This window comes from Pogona vitticeps, chromosome 2 (assembly GCF_051106095.1).
Source record: "Pogona vitticeps strain Pit_001003342236 chromosome 2, PviZW2.1, whole genome shotgun sequence".
Taxonomy (NCBI): Eukaryota; Metazoa; Chordata; class Lepidosauria; order Squamata; family Agamidae; genus Pogona; species Pogona vitticeps.
The window spans coordinates 21,770,351-21,794,493 of NC_135784.1; the positions used below are offsets into that span (position 1 = coordinate 21,770,351).

A 24,143-nucleotide genomic window follows, 5' to 3' on the forward strand; every position below is an offset into this window, starting at 1 on the left:
CTCAGCTTGTAGGCCCTTTCTAAAGGGAAAGAGGTTATTAGTCTATTTCCTTTGTACACCCTTTTCTAAAGGGAAGGAAACCCGTTTCCTGCAATGAAGTCCCAGTGCTTGGTGTTAATATGTCACAGATACTGTGTCCCCCAAAAATAAAACAGGGTCTTCTATTAATTTTTGCTCCAAAATAAGCATTATGGCTTATTTTCAGGGGATTTTTTTATGTACAACCATCTACATTTATTCAAATATGGTCCTGTCATCTTCTTCTGGTTGCTGCAAAATGGTAGAAGGAGAGGTTTCACTTAACTGGGGCTTATTTTTGGGGGTAGAGCTTATATGAGGAGCATCCTGAAAAATCATACTAGGGCTTATTTTCAGGTTAGGTCTTATTTTTGGGGAAACAGGGTAGTGATGGGATATTTGTAGTCATATATGACTACAAATATCTCAGACCCAGGTGACTGGGATCCCCAGTGTCGCCCCGCGCTGCACAGCAACCTATAAGTGGATGGGTCAGTTTGGGGAGGCGAGACTGGGGATTTCGGTCACCTGAATTTGGGATATTCGTAGTCGTATATGAATACAAATCTCCCATTGATATACGAATACCCTGAACCTAGGCTGCTGGGAACCTCAGTCCTCCCTCCCCGAACTGACCTGTCCATTTATGGGTTGCCGTGCAGTGCACTGAGCTGACCTCCTGCTCCTCATGCCAATTTCCGACGAAGCCCGGCTGCTGCTTCTCCATCTTCTTCATCTTCTGGCCACTTAGCAGCTGAGTGGGGAGACTCATCATCCCGCCATCCTTGGCTGGAGTGGCCAGAAGAGCACAAAGACACAGAAAACCCAGCCAGGCTTCACTGGCACGAGGCACAGGACACCTGCCCTACGCACTGCACGGCAACCCATTGTCAAGCTTTTGTTCTTTTGGTAACAGGGAGTTAAATTTTAATATTGTAATGGAAGTGCAGAGTCAGGAATGTAAAGTAAAAGCCAACCTAATGGCTAACAGCATACAGGTGTAACAAGCTGATGTAATGCTTAATTGTTACGCAAGACCAGCTGTAAATGGTGAAATGTGATTGGTTGTTCTGAGTATAAATGTAACAGAGACAGAACAGACCTTTGCCACTCAGCAGTAAGTCTGGTGGTCATTTGCTTTTATGTCAATATTGCTCTGAATGTTGTTATGCCAAATGTATCTTGCCTTGTACATATGTTTAACCAGATCTAATATACTATATTATAATCACTAAGAACTCTCTCATGTCGTTTTCTCCCCACGTCTAAGTCTCTTAAATAGTTACTTTGCTATTTAAGTGGGAAGAATGGAAGCAGTCTGATAAAGCAGCTCGGTATAATTAGTGTCCTTAGTTTTCAAGGCTTGTCTTTCAAGCAGAATGCTCTTGCTAAGCTTCACATTCAACCGGGCTCTATGACGCTTTCTTGAGGCCAGAGCCTCATTAAGCCTCTGGAGTTTTAGCCCCACGCCAACACCCATAAGTGGACAGGTCAGTTTGGGTAGGCCGGACTGAGGATCCCGGCCACTTGGGTCCAGGATATTCATATTTGTATAGAAATATCATAGAATCATAGAAAAGTGAAGTTAGAAGAGGCCTACAAGTCATCAATTCAAACCCCCTGCTCACTGCATGGAGACAATCAAATCTGCCAGGTGATTATCTAAGTTTTTCTTGAATGCCTCCTGTTACAGTAACGTTGACATCACCTGTCCGTCACTGCTGAAGCTGTATGTCATCTGCCAATGGCATGATGGAAGGTGGGACTTAAGGGGTGGAGCTAGTGTATATAAGGGGAGTGAATGGTGTGAGTGCTTTAGATAGGGATGAGATAGGGATTTGAGATAGGGACGAGATAGGGTTATGCTAGGGAGATAGGACATGAAGATATTGTGAAGTAAGAACTGTGCTATCTAGTGAGGGTCTGTGAGAGAGTGTGTGTGAGTGTTACTTTATTACAGTGATTGCCTTATTATTTTTCTTCAAGTGATTTACCATTCCTTTTGTTGTACACAATAAACACAAGTTCTTTTATTTTAAAATCATACATTGGCCTGAAGTATTATTTGAGGGAATGGTTGGTGGCAGTGTGAGTGAGTGTGACGTAATAGCCCCTTTGTGACGTGTAAGGAGGCTGTTACATCTCCAGTGTTGGAGCACTCGCCAACTTCCAAGGTCAGTAGCTCCACTGTCGTACTGCTCTAACAGTTAGGATGTTTTTCCTGATAGTCCACTGAAATCTGGTCTCCTTTAACTTGAGCCCACTGTTGTGTTTCCTGCATTCTGGAAAGATCAAGAACAGATCTTGCCCCTCCTCTGCCTTTCAAATATTTGAAAACTGCTATCATATCATCCCTCAATCTTCTCTTCTCAAGATGCCTAATTCTTTCAGCCTTTCCTCGTAAGGCTTGGTTTCCAGCCCCCTGATCATCCTTGTGGCCCGCCTCTGAACTTATTCCAATTTGTTAGCATCCTTCTTGAAGTGTGGTGTCCAGAACTGGACACAATACTCAGGGTGAGGCCTAACTAGTGCTGAATAGAGGGGAACTAACACCTCGTGGGATTTGGAAACTATACTTTTACTAATGCAGCCCAAAATATCCCATCTCTAGTCACAAAAAGCAATATCACATTGGTTTGGGAGCACAGCAACATTTCTTTAACTAATTTAACTGTTATTCCTTCTCTTTTTTAAGGTGTAATGACATTTATTGGCAGCTCCTGAACGTTTGTAGGTGAGGGGTGACCATGGCAAATTTTGGGCCACTTTTAAGTACAAACAAACAAAGGTAATATTTGGGCTTAAAATAAAATAATATTAATGTTCCATCAAGTTAATTCTGATTTATAGAGACACTTTTCAGGGTTTTCCCAAGTACAGAACACTCAGAAGTGTTTTCCCCTTCGCTTCGTCTAGGGCAGGCTTGTCCAACCTGCGGCAGTTTCAAGTTACACTGCCAGCGCTTGCGGCCGGAATGTGGCCGGGGCATGTCACAACAGTAGAGGGGGAGAGAGGGAAGGAAGGAAGGAGTGGGAGAGGAGGGGACGGGGGGGCTGCGTGACTGAATTGTGCTGTCCCAGTCAATAGGTGGACCTCCTCCCGGCCCCATAAAGCCGCTGGAGTTGAAGCTGGCAATCTCTGCTGTCCGAGATCGCAGCTGCCATTAAGCGTGCTTGGAGCAGGGCTGCAGAGGATGGCTAAGACTGCCCCCCGCATGCGGCCCAAACCAAATGTATGTGCAGCCCAAACCAAATTTCATCTTCTAGTGTGGCCCAGGGAAGGTGAAAGGTTGGACACCCCCTGGTCTAGGAGGAGCCCTGGGACCGTGCAGCTTGCCCAAGGCGACCCAGGTCCCCTCCACTCACAGGAGGTCCATCAGGGAATCAAATTCTCCAACCTTGGCTCTGCAACCAGTTACCTAAGCCACAGAGATATCCAGCCAGCAGGCTTAAAATAAGAAATATGAATGCTACTTTCAGAAAAGAGATCAAACTACAGTAACGTGAGATAATAACCTCAGACTCTGTGCAAACTACTTTCCACTTCTCAGGCCCTTCACCAAGAGGCATGTTCTCACCTGAAGTATTGTTGCTCCCACCGCTGCTCTCCTGCATGAACTCCCAAGGTGTGGCTTTTTGATCAAGGTTAAACTCTTCTTTCACAGCCACAGGTTCCTGAAATAGGAAAGAATTGCTCAGATCAGGTCTCAGAAACAAGCACCTCTGAGCTACCACCAGGGTAAGCCTTTGAAGTAGCAGGTTGAAATCTGCAAGCAAAGCCCAGCCTGTGGAGTGGATGGGGAATCCTAGATACTGGACTCCAGGAAAGTTGCTTTTCAAAGCAGTGACTTTAAAAAAAAAAAACAACAACCCAGAAGTGCCGTGTTGTGTCTCATATTAAGAAACCTCTTGCCAATAAGCATGACTCGAACTCCACATACCGTAGAGAGCCCAACCTCCGCCGTCTGCGGTTCTTTGGGACGAAGGTCCACACTAGAGTTCCTGGTGGGTGTCACTTCGTTGGCTGCAAATCCACGGGAAAAAGAAGAAAAGGTTTGGATTTGAAAAAACCCACAAGGATTACAGAATTGTCAATGGCTCTCTTGCCTCCACCATCCCAAAATGTCAACATCTCGAAATCAACCAGGGTGGGATATGTGGTCCATCTCAAGTGGAGGTGCTGTGCTCTGAGCCTCTTCTTACAGACGAGTCTGATGCAAAATCCATGAGTGAGAATGGTTTAAGGCAGTGGTTCCCAAACCTTGGGACTCCAGATGTTCTTGGGATGGCAACACCCAGGAACCCTTGCCAGCACAGCTGATGGTGAAAGCTTCTGGGAGTTGCAGTCCAAGGATATCTGGGAGCCCAAGATTGGGAACCATTGATTTAAGGCATTGGAACCTTGCTGTTCATCTGGAAAGGGCCCGATTCATTGACCCATCTCTTTTGTTTGTACATTGGTGGTGGTTGACCATGGCTCTCCAGATGCTTCTTGACTCTTATTCAGCATGGCTAATAGTAAGGAACTCTGGGAGGTCCTGCCGAAATGTATCTGGAGGGACATAAGTTGCCCACCCCTACTCTACACAAATCCACTCAATCACAGACACCCATCATTAAAATTACAATAAGAGAAGCAGAGACCGGAAGAGACTACATAGAAATTCTTCTCTAAATGCTACCATACAGCTTATGCCTCTTACAGCATGATACAGTGGTGCCTTGCTTAACGAGTGCCTCACTGAGCGATGAAATCGCTTAACGAGGCCCTCTGGGCCATCGCTGGAGCATTCGCTCAGCGATGGCCCCTATGGCGATTTTTCGCTTTGCGATATTCACTAAGCGATTCGCTTAGCGAATATCGCATAACGAAGCCGGGGAGAACAGCTGATCGGCGGTTCCAAAATGGCCGCCGGAAGGTCCGCGCCGCATTTTCGCGCCCTGCCCTCGCTTACCGAGGGCGCGAAAATGGCGGCGCTATGGATGAGCCTCGCACAGCAGTGAGTTTTCAAGCCATAGGAACGCAATGAACGAAGTTCAATGCGTTTCTATGGCTTTTTTATTCCCACACAGCGATGTTTCGCTATAGCGAAGGTTAATCCGGAACGGATTAACTTCGCTATGCGAGGCACCACTGTATTCTTACCAATAAATTATACCAAGTTGCAGCCTCCTCTTTCTGAATCTCCCTGGAGCTGCCTCAAAATCTGGCAGCAGAAGTACTTTAAAATGCTGTCAAGGGTGTTGCATAAAACAGGACAATTGCACTAAGTGTATAAAGAGTTGTGAGTAAATTCCTTGTTGAAGTAGGCTATGAATGAGGCTTCAGGCTTCTCCTATCCTTTCCCATTGAGATGCCAAGGATATACACATGAGAGACCGTAAGCAGAGAACAAATGGTTCTTAAAAGTCAATGCAGCAAAGCAGCAGCCCTTGCAATGGGGGGGGAGGTGCACGTTAATACAACAAATTTTGTTGAGAACTATAGAAAATATCTCCCCCTCTTAAGCATTTTGTGGCTCCTTGGCCTCCCATGCAAGAAGACAAACAAGGATCAATATATATTTTTAATCACACTTTTAGAAGCCACTAGACACCTCTACTCTCTTTTGAAACAACAGCTCCCTCTTCCACAAATGAAAGCCCGTTGTTTTAATCAAACATGGAATTTTTGTTTGAAAACTGAAAATGGGTGTCTCTTAACGTCTGCTGGCATGATTTGGTGCTGCACAGGGAGGGTGGGGGTAGCCCGTGCCAGATCCTGGGGTGATGTGGCACAGCTGGCCCACCAAATTTACCCACCCATGACTTACAAGCTCGCTGCCAGAAAAGCAAGAACAAAGATTAGCTCTTTACCTATCAGATTGCCCTGATGAATCACTCCCCCACACTGCTGTCTGGGCAACCGCTCTGCCTCCAGGGAACTTGCATTCATCTCTGGAATGGGCACCTGAAAACAGAAATTAAGACAGGCGAAGTTACTGGTCTCAGTGTGTTCCTCTTATGTCCTTGTTTATTCATCTAATTCTCATCCTGCCTTTGTCTCACAGCAGGGAATTATTAAATAGTCAGAAATATATATTTGTACAGATTTAAGGAAGTGGTAAAACTCCATGTGAGTTTCAAGGAATTATGGAACTTGCAGAGTTTTGAGGCTCCTTTTCTTGAGTCTAATGAGCAGTTTCATTTCTTAACAGGAACCCAGGATGGAGCTAAATCATTGAGATTTTGATATGAAAATTTATTAAATATTAATGTTGCAGAGTTAAATGTAAAACAGCTGATTTTACCTGAATCACTGTACTGATTGTATTCAGGTGTGGGTATCAAGGATTAAGACTTAATGTTGTATAGCTGTATACAGGATGGAACGTGTTGTAACAGAAAATGAAGTAATGTATTTTCTGATTGGTCTCAGAACTGTACATAAGTCATGTGTAAAATGAACGTCTTTATCTGCTGTAAGATCACTTTTTCCTATGTGTGTTGCTTCATGTCATGTTATGCTGCCAGAGAAATGTCTATTCTCTATGTATATATGTAAATAGACTAAGTTGTTGGTTTTACTCTCTCAGTGTCATAGTGTCATAAGTATCTCTGCTAACCAATATCTCCTTACTCTGCTGATGTTATGAGAATACACGTTATAATCAAAATTCTCAACATGCTAGGCCATAAAGCCTCCCCATCCAGTTGAGCTAAATTTAGGTATCCGCAGGCATGGATATAGTTGAGATTTTTAAATCTATAAATGTATTAAATGTAATGTTGTATAGTGAATGTAAAATGGCTGATGTAGTCTGAAACGTGTACAAAGTGGATTCAGGTGTATATTAAGGTTAAAGACTTAAGACTGTGCAGCTGGTGTAAAATGATGTAAGATTATGTAATGTACAAATGATGTAATGTACATTGTGATTGGTCCCAAGATTTATAAGAGACATGTGTTAAGGGGACAAGCTAACTGCTGTAAGTCAGATCATTTATTACACATTACCTATAGTAATTTCATGTCTGAAATCTAAGATGGTGTTATCTATGTATATTTATAAATAGACTTTGCTGAATTTTACTCTCTCAAGTGTTATAGTGTTATTGCAACTATGCATTTCCTAACTCTGCTTAAGTCCAAACACCAACAAATTCTCAACAGATATGTCAGAGAACTCCCAGAATGGAGAATAATGGGATTCATGGTCCGAAAAATCTGAACGGCACACTGCTAATGAGAGTTGTAGTGCAACATCCAGAACATCATACACTTTCTAGCCCAATCTAGTGCAGGCTTCATACAAACGATCACCAGCTATTCTCTACATATAAGATTTCACTACAAGTGAGATATTATCTTGCCTAGGCGCCGATGTGGCCCCTCTACTAATACGTTTTCTTTATTCCATAAGGAATAACCATATCATCCAGCTGCATGATTGCCTTAGTAAATCCTTTTTTTGCCCCCTCCTTCACCTAGCTTTGGCTTTAAACATCATTTTTGGAAAACTGAAAGTATAAAAAAGTGGCCCAAGCTGGGAGGAAAGGGGGAGTTCCGAGAGTAGTGGAAATGGAAGTAGGGGCAGATCCTTCACATTCACCACTCTGTGATAACTCTTGTCTAGGATTTTTAGACAAGTCGCTGTCCTTCAAACCGACCAACCCAATGCAGACTTTTTTTTTAAGTAATAAAGGCTGTTCTCTCACCTGCCGGTCCCACATCCTGGGTTGTCGATGGCCCATCAGGAAATCCTCTGCCAAGGCGACCATCTCAATGCAGTTCTGAGGCCCACATTCCCGCAGCCAGCTCTGGACTTCCGGCGGCAGCGTGGCCAGAAGCTGCTCCTGGATGATCAGCTCCAGAATCTGCTCCTTAGAGTGCCTGTCCGGCTTCAGCCACTGACGACACAGCTCCTGGAGCTGGTCGTAAGCCCTCCGGGGCCCTTCGAGTTCCTGGTAACTGCACTGCCGGAAGTGCTGCCGTTTCAACTCCATCCGGACGATGTCAGATTTCAAGATGGCCCCCTTCACCTTCTGGTAATCGAGCCGGTCCATGGGTTCCAGTTGGCAAATGTACTGCTCGACTCCACCTCTCAGCGCTGGCACAAGGCGGCCCACCCAATCTTCCCGAGGCCACCGGCAGGCTTCAGCCACTTGCTCAAAAGCACTCAGGAAAGACTTGGCATCATCCCACGGCACAGCATCCGTCGGCTGAGGGATCCCCTGCCCCAGGTGAGAAGGTTGGAGCATCCTAAGAAACTCTTGCCACTGGGCCTCCCATTGCTGTGGCAAACCCATATCTGGCTGCTGTGTGGCCTGTTTTGGGAACCCTTTAAAGTACATCACCTCTACAATGCGGGGGGCGATCCCTGGGCCCTCTAATCCCTTCTCCATGTTTCCTCCTTGCATCTAGAAAGATGATTTCAGCTCCACTTTGGCTGGCAGCAGTTTGAGCTTGGTACTGTCTAAGACCCCGTCCTTGGGGGCAAGTTATCTTAATGAGAGATTGCCTCTACGGAATTCTGAGCGCCACTTCCAGATATATTCTTTCTTCTTCCATACCATCCCACGAAGGGAAGGTGAAGGTAAGGATAGGTCTGAAAAGAAAGATAAATGCCTATTAATGGTACAAACTTTGGGCACTTCATCAGAAGGCAAGATTCTCTAGAAAGAATAATGTTTGGGAAGGCGGAAGGCTACAGGAAAAGAGGAAGGCTAAATACAAGACGGATTGACTCCCTAAAAGGAAACCACAGGGTTGAGTCTACAAGAGCCGAGCAGGGCAGCAGGGAGCAGGACATTTGGGAGATGGCTCATTCACAGAATTGCCATGAGCTGGAAGCAACTTGAAAGCACATAAAAACAACAGTGGTACAAAGTGTCGTAAAGAGAGATTTTGTAACAGCAAATAATAAGCCTAATAACTAGCAATGAGACTGGACACTGATGGTGGGCCTTTAAATAGGCAAAAATCTACTTTTTAAATTCATACCTTTTAAACGGCCCATAATTTAACAATGTTTTCTTCTTTTTTTAAAACATTTTTTATTAATTTTCCAATCTATCTACATTGTTTGTGCTTATCAGACATCGTGTTACATACTTGCTTACAATTATTTGTTTTTTACATCTCAGTGTCTTCTCCATTATCCCCCCCAAATTCCGACCTTCTTTCAAACCATTCATATACAGATTTTAGTATATAGTATAGCTACTATCATAATATTACTCTCATATTATATAAAGTTCTCAAGATCTTCTAATAACATTCTTATTGAAAGTGGTTTCAGATCCATGACCCAGCTTTACATCTAGTTTAGTCTGCCTACAATAAAAAGTCACCATATTACATCTTTACCCTGATTCGGGCTCCCTTATTTCAATTTAGTTCTCCCTTTAATATATAGAATGTACCCTTTTACAGATCCAAATGATAAATATAAACATGTTTCCAATATTAAGGGGCCCTTCCTTGTTTTCCCTTTTTTCATCTTTCTAGGTAATTCCCTCTCTGGTTCCTCTTTTTTCATTCCCTGCTATATCTCTAAACATGCTGTCATCTTTCATGTCCTCTAAAACCATTTTGTAGATCTGATTTATGTCCATTTTTTGTACTTGGTCTATCTTCAATGAGTTTTCCAGGCTTTTTTTGGTTAATTTTGCTGTTTTTTTCCCTTTGTCTTCCCTTGGTACTCTCCTCTGGTCCAAGACTGATGTTTCTCTTAGATTAACTTTCTCAAGCTGCTGCTTGGTTTGGCATACATCATCTGTGATGCTCCCATTTCCTTCCTTGTTGTTTTCAGTTGCTTGTGGACTATAGTCCTTCTGATGTTGATTGGATAATTTTGCCTCTTCATAATGTGATGTCACGGTCGTTAATATTCGTTGAAGCATAAATTTTACTTCATTCCAAAATTGTCCTTGTTGTGCCATTCTGTTTCTGCTGCCTAGATGCTTATAAACAGATATTCCAAATTTCCAGAGTCATATCAGGAGTTCCGCTTTGGCTATGTAGAGTTGAACCAAATTCGACCCAAGGAACAGCTTTTGAAAAGTCCACTTTAGGGTTAATTCCGGCCAAATGCAAAGAGAAGCTCACAGGAGATAAACAGTTTTTCAGCGAATGTCCAAGGCCACCTCTTCTGGGAATCATTCCAAACACTTTAGATAGACAAAACAATGTCCACACTTAAATCGCAGGAAGGTTTCTTAAGCTTATAACACCAGGTTGTAAATATTCTTAAAGTATAGTTTAAAAAAGTTACTTTCTTCAGCTATCCCTCTCACCAGATTTTCTGCCACTTTAAAAAGTTACTGAGATAAGATAGCAATTCTTTTTTTTTTCCATATGTAGGGGTACGTAGGCAATTAGTTGCAAAAGAATTCTCACCCGATGGAAAAACAGCGATGCCGGGTGCTGTTCCTTGCTTCTCTCAGACGGCTGCCAGCGACTTGGAAGCTAGCCGAAGCTGCTTATTTCTGCCCATTGGCTGATTAGGGAGTTTCCTGGATTGAACCGCCGCCCCCCGTGATCAACAGGCTTTCTCCCCCAGTTCACCACCCCTCCAGGGTGGTTCCGACACCCTACGGTGTCCCAAAACGGGTCAGAATTCAGCCCAGGGGACAGAGCTCTGTCCTCCTGCTGCTGTCTCGTCGCGACGTCAAGCCAGAATTCCCATTTAACAATGTTTTCATATTACAACTTGTGTTTTCATCTGTGTCTGTTCTCTAATCTTGCTCTGAGATGCCTTCAGTCCCAGTTGTGAGAGGAAAGCAGGATATAAATTTAAAAGGTAACAGAATAAATTACTAATGGATTAAGTATCTGGCTGTGGAGGTTGTAGACATGTTCTAGATGGGTGGTATATAAGTCTAATAAATAAATAGTGAGCTCAATCCCCCCCCGTGCCTCCTGGGAGAAGAGCCAGCCTGGGTGGCCTTGGGCAAACTGCATAGTCCCAGGGCTCCCCCTTAGAGGAATTTATTTATTTATTTATTTAATTTATATCCCGCCTATCTGGTCTTTCGACCACTCTGATCATCCACGAAGGCAAGGGTAATCCACTTCCGAGTTCTCTCTACCTGGAAAACCCTGAAGAAGGTCACCGTAAGTCAGAACTGACTTGATGACACCTTTGAGTGTATGTATGATCCAAAGGGCAGCGTGGTAGAGTGGTTAGAACCAGGTTATGGAATCCCGGGGATCCTCCACATGCTGTTGAGACTGTGTCCTCCTCCATTAGCCTTATCCAACTTAGTCAATGATGGGGATTGCTGGGAGTTGCAATCGAACAATATCTGGAGGCTACACTTAGCTCCCTCCTAGGTCAGAATGTCTGAAGAGGACCAGGTTCGAATCCTCACTCCCCCATGTGGCTGATGGGCTGACCACTCTGCCTCCTGGACAGGGACTGGACTCGGTGAGCCATAGGGTTCCTTCCAGCTCTGCAGCTTCAAAATGATGATGGTGGTAATGACAATGATAATTGTCGTAAAAGCGAGCTTCCTAAGAATCTGCTTTTACACGGACCAGAGAGGGGTCCGAAATGACCAGCTCCTAATCAGGTAAAACTGGGTCCTTTAATTTTACCCTAGGCAACTGCTTCACTCCTTCTCCCAAGTCTGAACCGATTTTAAATAAACAACATCCAGGAATTCTAGAAGATTTAATCTTCCTCCTCTCTTATAGGTAGGACCCTAAATTGGTAGCATTTAATAAACGTGGCCTGATTAAAGAAATCAATTTAAAGTAGCTAATGAACTATAGTAGCTAATGGTCTATGCAAGAAGCCAATTTTCAGACAGTTAGACTTTTTAAATTTTATTAGAAAAATAGAAATTAGTAAATGAATTTAAACAAGCAAACAAGACATCTTTCCAAAAACCCCAGCCATCACCACAAGGCATTTTCCTCTATAAAAACCAAAATAATAAACAGCTAACTACATTTTTGAACAGAGATCTGTCTTACTGTTAATTTGAAAAATAAAAGTTCATTCGGAGCTTTTCCTCTGGCATTCATTCCTCCGTGCTGGAATTCTCTCGCTGTGTTCGGGCAGTCGTCCAGGTTGTCTTCTCCCTATCTTCTCCCTGCTGTCTTCTCTCTACCTCTCTCTTAAATCAAGAAGTTATGTCCTTGTTCCGTCTGGGTTGAGATAGTTGCCTAGCGACTTGACAAAGGTCACCTTGTTCTTCATAGTTTTTCTCTACCGAAAAAGAACTGACCTTGGACATCTTGCTTCGTTCTAACTTGCACACAGACACAAATGGATTTCTAGCCTAACTTTGCTCCTATAAAATAAATCTCTATTCAGCTTTCATAATCAAATTCATGACATGGGCTAGGCACTAACTTTCTGCTTAACCAACCATATGAAGGTGTTGCAAGGATAAAAATACGCAGGTACCTTTTGAGCTCTACATACATAATTAGCCTCACCCTGTCACTGGCAATACCAGCTAGAGATTCAGAGCTGAAGCCCGAAACATCAGAAATCTGCAGTTGACTACTGTAAGACTGATATAAAGCGACCATCACTCAAAAGAATTTTTGGTAAAAACCACATACCCGTGCACTTCAAACCCATAAACGCACTAAGGCAAAGACTCGTCCACCCAAAAGACCAGACACCACAAGAGGAGCAATACAGTATATGCGGTCCAATGCAAAGAGGAGTGTTCAGAGCTCTACATTGCAGAAACCAAACAACCACTGTCTAAACAGGAGAACGGCCCAGCACAGGAGGGGCAATAGCTCAGGACCACCATCAGAAGCGCTCCTTCATGTGAAGGACTATGGACACTCATTTGATGACGAAAAGGACTAAGGACACTCATTTGATGACCAAGATGTACTCATTTTGAATGGAGAACATGGGTAGTTTGGGAGTGGGGTCAGGGAGGCCATAGATATGCATGTAGAAAATCCCTCACTCAACAGGGGTGGAGGCCTTAGATGCAATCTGTCTCCTATTTATCATGCTGCCCTTTCATCTGTCTCCAGAAAGGTCAGGACCACACCCACCAGAAAGACCACTGTTAAGGACCCATGACAATGGGTGGAGAAGGACTGCAGAAGTGGGATTATCCCTCACCCCCAGTCCTTTGTCCCTCTAAGGAGTCTATTCAGACCAGGGGGAAGTGAAACCCAACGTGGGGGGGGTGTCTCCTACCAACTCTCCTCAGACTGAAGAAGCTGCTTGGATGAGTAGAGAAATGTTTCGACCAAATAAGGAAGAAGTCCAGTTGCCATGACTCAACTTCCAAAGGGGACTGGTAGTCCCTTCTTATTAGGCTTTGTGAAAGGCCTAATAAGAGAAACACCCTACCATCCCCTAATGACAGCTGGGGAAATCCCTGCTGAATTCTGGTCGCCGTAACGAAAAGAATCCCAAAATCCCATGCCTAGTTCCCCGAGTACAGTGGAACCTCTACTTACGAACGTCCCTACCTACAAACATTTCAACTTACAAACAGCTCCGTCCGCAAAATTGTGCTTCTACTTGCGAATGGAGATTCAACTTACAAACCGAAAAAAGTGTTCTGTTTAAAAGGTATTCCCTCCCTCCCTAAGTCATCTTAGGTTAAAAGAAGAAAAATTATCCCGCTAGTGATAGAGGGCAGATTAACTGGCTTTGCATTACTTCCTATGGGAACTAATGCTTCAACGCAAGAACAGCACCTCTACGTAAGAACCAAAACCAGCCACAACGGATTAATCGGTTTTCAATGCATTCCTATGGGAAATTTTGCTTCAATCTACGAACGTTTCAATTTAAGAACATCTTCTGGGACGGATTAAGTTCGTAAGTAGAGGTTCCACTGTACTAATATTCTCAGATAGTACCTGGAATCTGTGGGTGCTGTTGGGGGGGGGGGAGACGCTTTAACTTCTCTCTCTAAGATGTCTTGCTATCCTAATTGCCTGGTGATCACCTAGTCCATCAGCCTTCTCATTTTGTGACCCTACAGTGTTGCATCCTGATTGACTGTCGATAAGGGAACTTCTCAATTAGAAAAGGTGTCCCCCTGGTATGAGAAACAAAGAGCATACTCAGAACAACACATCAACAGAATAATCAGTGAAGATTTTTCTCTCTGAATGCTATGTTAACGATTACAACAAAGCCGTGCATGAAGAAGATTCCTTTGTCTCCCGAGTGTTGTGATCTATGGTGGAGACTGATGAACCAATGATCCTCCTACAGGCAACTGAGGTCCTTTAGGGATCCACAGTAATGACAAGCCAGCGAAGGGGAGGGGGGAGCCTACAAAGGTTTATTAGGAAAAAGGAAAAACCCTAGTGAAATAGGTATAAAGTGTGGTAAAATAAAGAAGGAATTGTTTTAAGTATAAAACTCAATTCTAATACAGTGGACCCTCGACTTACGGAATTAATCCGTATTGGAACGGTGGCTGCAGGTCGAAAAGTCTGTAGGTCGAGGCTCCATTGACCTACAATGCATTGAAAACCGATTAATCCGTAAGTGGCCGTTTTTATTCCATTTTGTAGGTCGATTCTCCGGTTGCAAGTTGAACCAAATTTTGCAGCCAGAGAAGTCTGTAACTCGAAAAGTCTGTAAGTGGAGCTGTTTGTAAGTCGAGGGTCCATTGTATAGCTAAGGAAGCAAAGCTACAATAGGATTTAAAGTCTCTCGAAATCACTTCTGCCACTGGGAATCCCTCTGCAGTGGCTGGCTCATTCCTTTGATCCAAGTTCCAATCTCCACGTAGAGTGTCCATTAGTGGACTGTGTAGCACTTTCTGGAATGGCTTACACCAAAACACGACAATGCCCAAAATCTTAACCCTTTTTCTACTCTTGATGCAGCTGGTCCTTGGGCCCCTCGGCTAGGATCACCACACATTTGAAGAGTAACTAATTGGGACACTCATAAAAAGATCCCTCGCTAACTGGCAAAGTAGTAACATCTGTGTCTTCAAAGTATACTCCTATAATGAACAAATTACTAACATAGTGCGTTCTAAGGCACAGCTGTCCAATACTACTGATTTTGTGACCAGAACTGCTGTATAAACAAATTTATTTCTAGAATGACAACCACATACCTTTACGATGTCTTCCCAAAGAGTTAACAGATAAACATATGCTTTCCCAGACAATTACTTGTTAAGTCAAGTGAACAGAAATAAAACCGAAAAATAGCATGATGAAACAGAACTAAGTTCTATTCAAATTTAAAAGGCCCATACAAACCTTAAACCATAGTTCATGCTCATCTCTAAATCGTCATTCAGTGCCTTTGCCATTTTTGTTTCTATCTGCAATAGAGTTCAGTGAGTAAGGTATCTGGCTGTGGAGCCAGAGGGTTAGGAGTTTTGATTCTGTCAAGGATAATTTCCACACTGAGGCAGAACAAGGCCTATGATAATCAGCAGCCATACTTGACAGGTGTGCAAAATGCTGAATCATGCAGTCTGGGATGATGCAATGTCCACACTGATTGACTGAACATGTCTGTGATTGTGTTGACATGTGGAGAAGATGTACGGATCTCTTCTATGAATGTCATGCTGCCGGTTTGTACTGCTGAACTTCTGTATATACTGTAAATACACTTGGTGTTGGAAGAAGCTGTCTTTGTCTGTGTGATTCAATTGGACTGCCTGGACTGAAACAAAAACTCTGCTAACTTACACCAACAGATTCCCCACTGAAAAATAATGAGGAATACAAGGGCCATAAACAGTAATTTGAATTTAAAGCCTTTTAGAAAGACGACAGATGCAACAGATGCTGGTAAAAGGATTAAACATGATAAAGCAAATATATAACATTAATATTCCATTAAATCTATAATGGAAAAAGAAATTTTAGAACAGAAGGATAAGCTACACAGTAAAACAATTGTAGGGAGGAAAGTAGCAAATGAATTATCAAATGTGGTAGACACTGCATCTTAGAGGAAACAAATTTTGCAGAGAAGAATTGACAAATTGACATATTCCACACAAGGGCCACATTCATTGCATGCTATGAGGTTTGACGCGCCTACCCTGAGTTTGAAGATAGCCAATCCTGAAATGGATGAAGATAATCTGATTCTGGTCTTGATCCGAGACAGAAACACAACAATTAGATGAAGAATGTGGAAGGATAGAAGATATACAGGGGTGGTTGAATACGGTAATAAGGGTTCTAACAGAATGTTAATTGCTAGGAACTGGTGGCAAAATAGTGATCTAAATCAGGTTTTTAAAATAGGAACCTAATTATGACTGGAGGGAACAGTTCACATCTTGGAGGTGAACCAAATGGCAAAACAGGCTGACACGATAGGAGATTAGATGATTCAGACAGCAATCCTATTAGATTCAGATGTATTAGATTTATTTCTCGGAATAAGTTGGTTTAATATGTCAATGGACAACAGCTTTATGGAACATATTAAAACAATTCCACAAAATTTGCTTCTAAGACACTTCTAAGACAAAAGAAATTTCCATCCAAGGGTATTCTTCATATTTTCATGCTGCCATTAAAATTAACAGTAAAGGTTGAACGGCAACTTGTATATCAGCAAGTTTAAATGTGGAAGTAGAAGGGTGTTTTTTTTTTTACTCTCCCAATACTTTCAGGCACTCCATCTACATAGCTTTGCTGATTGTAGCTTAATTTATATTACTGATTATATTCCACCGAAAGGTTTAGTGGACGGTGATAAGAATATCTAGGCTTTGTTAGATTCCCAGCTAGAAAAAAATTACAGAATAATACCCTAAAACATCAGTGACTTTCTTAGGAGATTTTGATGCTGGAATTGGAGGAAATAATAGTACAGTACATTTGACTATATTCTGTTGTTACCCTCAGGAGACTCATGGTTCAAGAGTTTTGTTAGCGCATAAAGCTGACATCTGTGGTGCTGAGTCTTGTCCAGTCCAGGCAGTCCAAATAACTCACATGTACACAGGCAACTTCTCCCGACACCAAAGTATATTTACAACCAATCATAGCAGATGTTGCATCATCCATGACTCAGCATTACTCAGCATTCCGGCACACCTGTACAATCATGGATGCTTATTAATACAAATGGTGTTCTGCCTGGTTAGAAAATTATTCTTGACAAGTTTTTCCAATGGGAGAAAGATCTGTAAGTGATCACCAGGCTCTGGTTATAGAAATGGTTGATCCTGGAGCACCAGTGGTGCTAAAAGATAGATTTTTATCCTCATATACCCACCAAGGCCCAGTGTAGGTGCAGATGGGATTCAAAGTTCAAAGCAATATAGAAGATCTATTATATAGCCCTACATTAATTGTGTGGAGAAAACAGTTTCTGAAGGAAGAAGCAAAAGTAATGGAAGGTTGTGATGCTCTTACGCTAAAGCCAATATGAAGTAAATTGTCATGGAGCAAAATGTAAATCCAACACTGAATGGTTTGATGAGGAATGTAGAAAAAAGAAATGAGAACTAAATCACAATGATCTCCAGTCCTTTGATCTGGTACAAACTCAGAGTGTGAGGGAAGCAAGGCTCAAAATATTCTCTCTAAATATATCATCACTGAACAAGAAGTGGGTTTCAGGAAAGGTAGGAATATAATTGATCAATTCTATGTCTTATGGCAAGGCGCCAAAGAAACATCTACAGTGGTGGTCCGCATAGCGACGTTAATCCATTCCAGGATTAACGTCACTATCCAGATTCGTCGCTATGCGGGGGGGGAACCCATAGGAACACATTAAACTCCGTTTAATGCGGTCCTATTGGGGAAAAACTCACCGGTAAGCGAAGATTCCCCCATCCGGCCGCCATTTTCGCTGCCTGGTAAGCGAGGGCAGGGCGCAAAAATGCTGTGGGCGGCCATTTTCTGCACCCGGCGGCCATTTTGGACCCGCTGGTCAGCTGTTTTCTAAACATCACACTGCGATCGCAAAAAACGCGTTGCTCTGCAGATTCGTCGTTAAACGGTGCACTCGTTAAGCGAGGCACCACTGTATATGTAATTTTTTTAACTCTTACAGCAGCACTTGACAGAATAAACCAAGAAAGGCTGTGGGTCAAGTTTTGCAACTCCAATATTGATAGCTGATTATATACTCTTAATATTAGAGTGTTGATACATGTATGAAATTGAGAGTTGGACTCAATCGCCAGCTAACAGATCAAATTGCAGGGCTGTTTATTAGCTCCCACTCTTTTTAATATTTATATAAATGATATAATTGGAACTCAAAGCCTAGAATATTTTCTTTTTTCAGTTTCAGCCTACAAAATGTCAGTTTTGCTATATGCAGATGATATAGTTTTAATATCACACACTTAAATGAAAGATTTTGCCACAATTTGTTGTAAGAAATATTTTCAAGTAGATTAAGCCAAAACAAAGCTGTAGTGTTTGAGACCTAAAGCATAAGTGGTCCCTGGATGGCCAAGTGATTGAACAATTGAAATATTTTAATTATCTTGATGTATGGGGCAACTGGTCAAACCATCTGGCTGTACCGGTTACAAGACCTGCAGAAGCAAGTTCTGAGCTTTTCAAGGCTCACTCAGCCTTCCATCCTCTCAAGATCATTTACAAGATCTGTAAATGAATACCCAGCCAGCGGGGGGTGGGGGTGGGGTTATGTGTAGCTTGCATAATTAACTTGCTAACTGTGAACAACAAATGCTAACCTTTGACTTAATCCCACAAGACTTGCAAACAAGAACTTTGGATCAGATCACCAAATGTATAAATGAAGATCTGAAGGATATTTATACTCAGCAATTTAAGAATTAAATTCTTAATTAAGAACTCATTATTTCCCCCTTATTTGCATTTTTGAAACTGTTCCACAGATTTATGAATTATCTACATGAACTGTCAACCCCTCCCTTTAAAAAAGCATTTTTGGCACCAAGATTTCAAACTACGCCATTGCAATGCATGGAAGGACAGTATACCCAGATACTGAGATCACAACGTTTTTGCCTGTGTGGACCACAAGCAGTATAGGATATACATTATTTACTGCACTACTCCTTATATACCAAGCTTAGGACAAAATTTATAGCAACTTTGATACAGGATATATTGGATAAGTGACCAAAACAAAATCATCTATCTGTTATTTCATATTAACAAGGCAATAACAGACAAGAGTGGTGAGATCTGCAATAGCTGCCCAGAGGTTAAGGAAGGAGTACATAAAGGTCCACAAGAATAATTTAAATGACTTATTTTTTTAAAATTCAGATGGTGTGTGCATTTTAATCTTTTTGTATTTTGTTTTTAACCCAGCATTCTGGTGAACATGCATATTTGTACTTTTTAATCTGCTAGCATTGTTTGTTAAGCTGGTACCGTGCTGGTGTATATATTATTTGTACCTATGTTTTAAACTGGTGGACGCTAAATGATCAAAGTGGTCAAAACAGCAACATTAAAGTACTTCAGATTCCCCACTGTGCCTCCCAGAAGAGCCAGCCTGGGTAGCTTCAGGGTACCAGGGTAAACCCAAGTGAACAAAATAGTAAACCACCTATAAAACTCTGGAAGGGGTTGCCATCTGTCAGCATTGACCTGAAACCCATAATTATTGGAATATATTTTAAAGTATGTATTTTAAAACTAATTATTAATAAATCTTAATCCATGCTAATACTAACTGTAAAACTTTTTTCCTTTCTTGTTTTTCCTTCTTTTGCTTGAATTTTAGTTCCATGTCTGTGAGCCGCCATATTGAATGTATTGCTTTACGGGGTCTTGTGAGGTTTTAAGTTTTTGTCAGGATATTATGACCCATAATAGAGAATTTATTCTTAGTACATGAAGCAAAGTTTACTAACAGGCATCCATCTTGAAACAAGTGTGCAGCCACAGAGTCTCACATCCCAAATCTTGACCCAGAATATTGCTCACACTAAAGGGGTGGCATATAAATCAAATAAATAAAAGGTTTGCTTACTTTGCAAATATTCCAAACAGCAATCTATAATATGCAGTACACTGTATAATCCTGTGTGTTTAATAATAATAATAATAATATGCCATCAAGTCAATTCTGATTTATGGTGACTGTTTTCAAGGTTTTCCAGGTAGAAAGTACTCAAGAGTTATAGCTTCCCTTCTTCTGGGGGTGACCTAGGACTGTGCAACTTGCCCAAAGCCACATAGGCTGGCTGTACTCACAAGGAGACACAGTGAGGAATCAAACTCCCAACCTCCGGTTCTGCAGCCAGCTACCTAAAGCCCTGAGATATCTAGCCAACATGTTAGCTGTCATTACATGCTGTCAAGTCAGAAGCAACTTAGAGCAACCCTTATAGGGTTTTCAAGGTGAGATATTTAAGAACTTGCTTTATCACTTCCACTCCCCCGTTCAGTTTCCAAGTCGGGATTCAAACCTTGTTCTCCAGAGTCCTAGTCCATCACTCTATCCACTACACCAGAAACAAATCCTTGGGCTGGCTACTCTTTTTTTCAGCTGATCCTACCTCATGAGGTTATTCTGAGGATAAAGTGAGAAGGTAGCCCTTTACATCTCCTTGAGCTCATTGGGGGTATAACTGAAACAAGCAAACAAATAAATTACAGCCAGGATTTGATTTTCAGAGCTATGTAAGGTTGGCTCTGGTCAGTACAGTATTTGGACAGAAGATTATCAGGAATCTCCAGGCAAGGACGGAGAATAACTCTCTATGGCGTCTGGATATGATAAATATAGATATAGTAAAGATACACTCATATATAAATGAACACAATGGAAAGGAAATTCCGTTTTTTTTAATATGGAAGGAAATTTGAAACACAGACTTCTCTGTATACCACACATAAACCACACCACTGATATATATGAACATTGTCGTATATTGTTATATGAGCTCAATATGGTGTGATTTATGTGTTTTTTAACAGGTGAGGGAAGCTCCAGTAGTTTATAGACCAACCATGAGGAGACTGTACTGTATATTTCAACTCTATCCTTTCCCTCATCTTTGCAAAATGAGGTTTTGATTTTGCCATTTCAGGGACCTGTTTTCTAACAATCATTTGCAACGGAGGAAATAAAGGAGGGCGCTTCCATTCGCCCGCCCTTCATTGCTATTTTTTTCTCCCCCTCTCCAAAGAGAGAGAGAGAGAGGAAGGAAGAAAAGGGAGGGAAAAGCCAAACACAAACACCGGCTTCCACTACAACCAAAAGGAATATATATTTAAAGGGCCCCACTTCCTCCAACGGAAAAGATTTAAGCCCATGTTTTACTTGCCATTTTCCCTCCTGCCTCTCGCGTCCCTTCCTTCCTTCCCTCCCGCGCTTCAAAATGGCGGGAGCCTTTTCTTACACCGGGAGGAAAAGAAGCAGAGACCGAAAGCCCAAGATAATCAGGAGTCGGGCCGTCTGCATGAAATGAGGTTTTTTAATATATATATAAAAAATACCACAACCTATCCTTCTTCCTTGGGCAATGCCACACATACACACACCCCTCCCCCTCCTCCCTCAAGCCCGCCTTAAAGATCCTGGAGATAAGGTTTACCTCACCCAGAGGATGTTTTCCAGGTCAGCCAACGTCGCTCCCGAAAAAAAACAGCTGCAAGGGCAGCAAAAGGAGCCTTTTGCAAAAAAATTTTTTTAAAAAGGTAGCAATCCTTCAGATAAAAGGGATTTGCAGCCCAAGAAAAATCGGATTTTTGGTAATACCTGAAGAAACGGCCACCAGGACGGTAGACGCGCCGACAAGACTCCCCTTCCGGCCTTACTTCCGCCGACCGCAAAGCATGCTGGGAGTTGTGGTTCAGCAGAGTATGTGTATGGGGGTGGGTGGGAGGTTAAAGTGACGTCATCTGCACGCAACCCAGCGCGGAGGCGCTAGAGGAGGAGGAGAGAACGCGCGTGCGCAGTGTGGACAGGCAGTGTTACCAGTGAGTTGCAGAAACAGGAGCATCCTATGTTACTCTGATGGATTACTGTTCTTTGTATCCTGGGGAGAAGGACCAGGGGAGGAGAGAGACCCTAGTCAGACTACTGACAAGAAGATCATATACCAGTTTTTTTATGGTTAAGCACTATTCGTGCAAGATTTATTGCTTTCATTCACTTACAACCTAAGACTAGGGTATCAAGAAGAATCTTCAACACTCCATTCACAGGATACACATACCCAGACCTCTTCCCTAACAACTGTTCAGTAAGAGCAGTGGTCTGGGAACAGGGGTAAATTACCCCAAATGGGGTAGAAATGAAAATCCTGGGGGTAATGAGCAGAGCCTACCTTGTAGGATTTTGAGCATAACCTTGCTAGTGTGTGAAATGAGTGGTTAGATATATATTTTAAGATATATATTTTAACAGATTTTTGAATAACTTTCTAAAATGACTTGCCTGAGAATTTCTGCATTTTTAACTGTCGCCATCTAGTCTTGAGTATTTCAAAGTATTAAATTTAAGTTCTATACCATAAGTACAGATGATAAAAGCTTAATAAATCATACTATTCTCTACAAATTAAGATTGTTGTCTACATATAGGAACTAAGATTTTGTATTAGAAAACTCAAGATTTTGAAATAAACATTCATTTATTTTTATGTATCTTATACTTGCTACTTTTAATTTTCTGTAAGTATATTTTACAAGATTGGATGTCCACCTCGTCTCCTTAACATCATCAGGTCCTTCCACGATGGAATGAAAGGCACTGTAGTTTTTGACGGCTCAACATCAGATCCCTTTGACATCCGAAGTGGAGTAAAACAGGGCTGTGTCCTCGCACCAACACTTTTTGGGATCTTTTTTGCTGTCATGCTGAAGCATGCCTTTGGAACTGCAACAGAAGGTGTCTATCTCCGGACTAGATCAGATGGAAAGCTCTTTAATCTCTCTAGATTGAGAGTGAAGACCAAAGTCCAACTGAAATGCATGCGGGACTTCCTCTTTGCAGATGATGCAGCCATTGTTGCCCACTCTGCTGAAGACCTCCAACAACTCATGAATCGCTTTAGCAAGGCCTGCCAAGACTTTGGACTAACAATTAGTCTGAAGAAAGCACAAGTCATGGACCAGGGCGTGGACTCACCTCCCTCTATTACCATCTCCACACAAGAATTGGAGGTTGTTCATGACTTTGTGTACCTTGGCTCAATGATCCCTGATACACTGTCTCTAGATGTCGAGCTGGATAAACGTTTTGGGAAAGCAGCTACCATGTTCTCTAGACTCACAAAGAGAGTATGGCTCAATAAGAAACTGACAACACATACCAAGATCCAGGTCTATAGAGCCTGTGTCCTGAGCACACTCCTGTACTGCAGTGAGTCCTGGACATTTTGTGCCTGGCAGGAGAGGAAGCTGAACACTTCCATATGCGTTGCCTCCGACGGATTTTTGGTATCACCTGGCAGGACAGAGTTCCAAATAGAGTAGTCCTAGAACGAGCTGGAATTTTCAGCATGCACAGCTGCGATACAAGGATATTTGCAAGCGGGATCTGAAGGCCTTAGGAATAGACCTCAACAGATGGGAAACTCTGACATCTGATCGTTCAGCCTGGAGGCAGGCGGTACATCACGGCCTCTCCCAATTTGAAGAGACCCTTGTCCAGCAGGCCGAGGCAAAGAGGAAGTCACAAAGGAAGCAAAACCAGGGAGCTGGGCAGGGGACAGATTGGATTTGTCTTCAGTGTGGAAGAGATTGTAACTCTTGAATTGGCCTCCTCAGCCACATTAGACGCTGTTCCAAGTCCTCCATACAGAGCACGCTACCATAGTCTTTCGAGACTGAAGGATGCCTACTATCATATTTTACTATACATATTAGCTTAACTGTAGCTATTTTGCCTTCTGTAACTTGCTTTGCTACATTAATGTTTCTGCTTAGTAGACAACTAGACAAAGGAGGGAGGCCGCCTGCATTCCGTTGCTTGCAACTAATTAGCCTAAATTGGAAATTTGTCCTTGGAGAAAACCGGGTGCCTGACATGGAGCTGAGAAGAATGAATTATTGTCCACAGCCCAGACACTAGAAGAACCTCATCCCAATTACAGAATCTCTTCCCATTACTCCTCCTCCTTCCAACCTCCCTTAGCCCCTCTTTCATGTTTGCCTTATAAAAATGTATACTTTTGTATCTGGGGCGCGCTTCTTCTCTGCATGTTTCTGCATGGTTACAGATGCATCTTTAC

The 24,143-nt window shown here is 42.4% G+C and overlaps 1 protein-coding gene across 5 annotated transcripts in view; it reads right to left on the minus strand.

The window, feature by feature from the left end:
• The window catches only part of LOC110091333 (uncharacterized), a 46,500-nt gene extending 24,742 nt beyond the window's left edge, over window positions 1-21,758 (minus strand). For 2 of the 5 annotated variants that reach the window (XM_072988444.2, XM_020815411.3), the window contains exons 1-5: window positions 21,506-21,750; window positions 7,716-8,605; window positions 5,874-5,967; window positions 3,959-4,041; window positions 3,596-3,692 (exon numbers count right to left, since the gene is read on the minus strand). In XM_072988444.2, coding sequence (XP_072844545.2) covers window positions 3,596-3,692; window positions 3,959-4,041; window positions 5,874-5,967; window positions 7,716-8,417 — 976 coding nt within the window. In that variant the 5' untranslated portion in view covers window positions 8,418-8,605; window positions 21,506-21,750. Of the gene's footprint in view, window positions 1-3,595; window positions 3,693-3,958; window positions 4,042-5,873; window positions 5,968-7,715; window positions 8,606-11,979; window positions 12,002-21,500 lie in introns of those variants that run through there. The other 3 variants (XM_072988443.2, XM_020815410.3, XM_078388308.1) reach the window with 3 other exon arrangements.
• Between the last annotated feature and the right edge of the window lie 2,385 nt (window positions 21,759-24,143).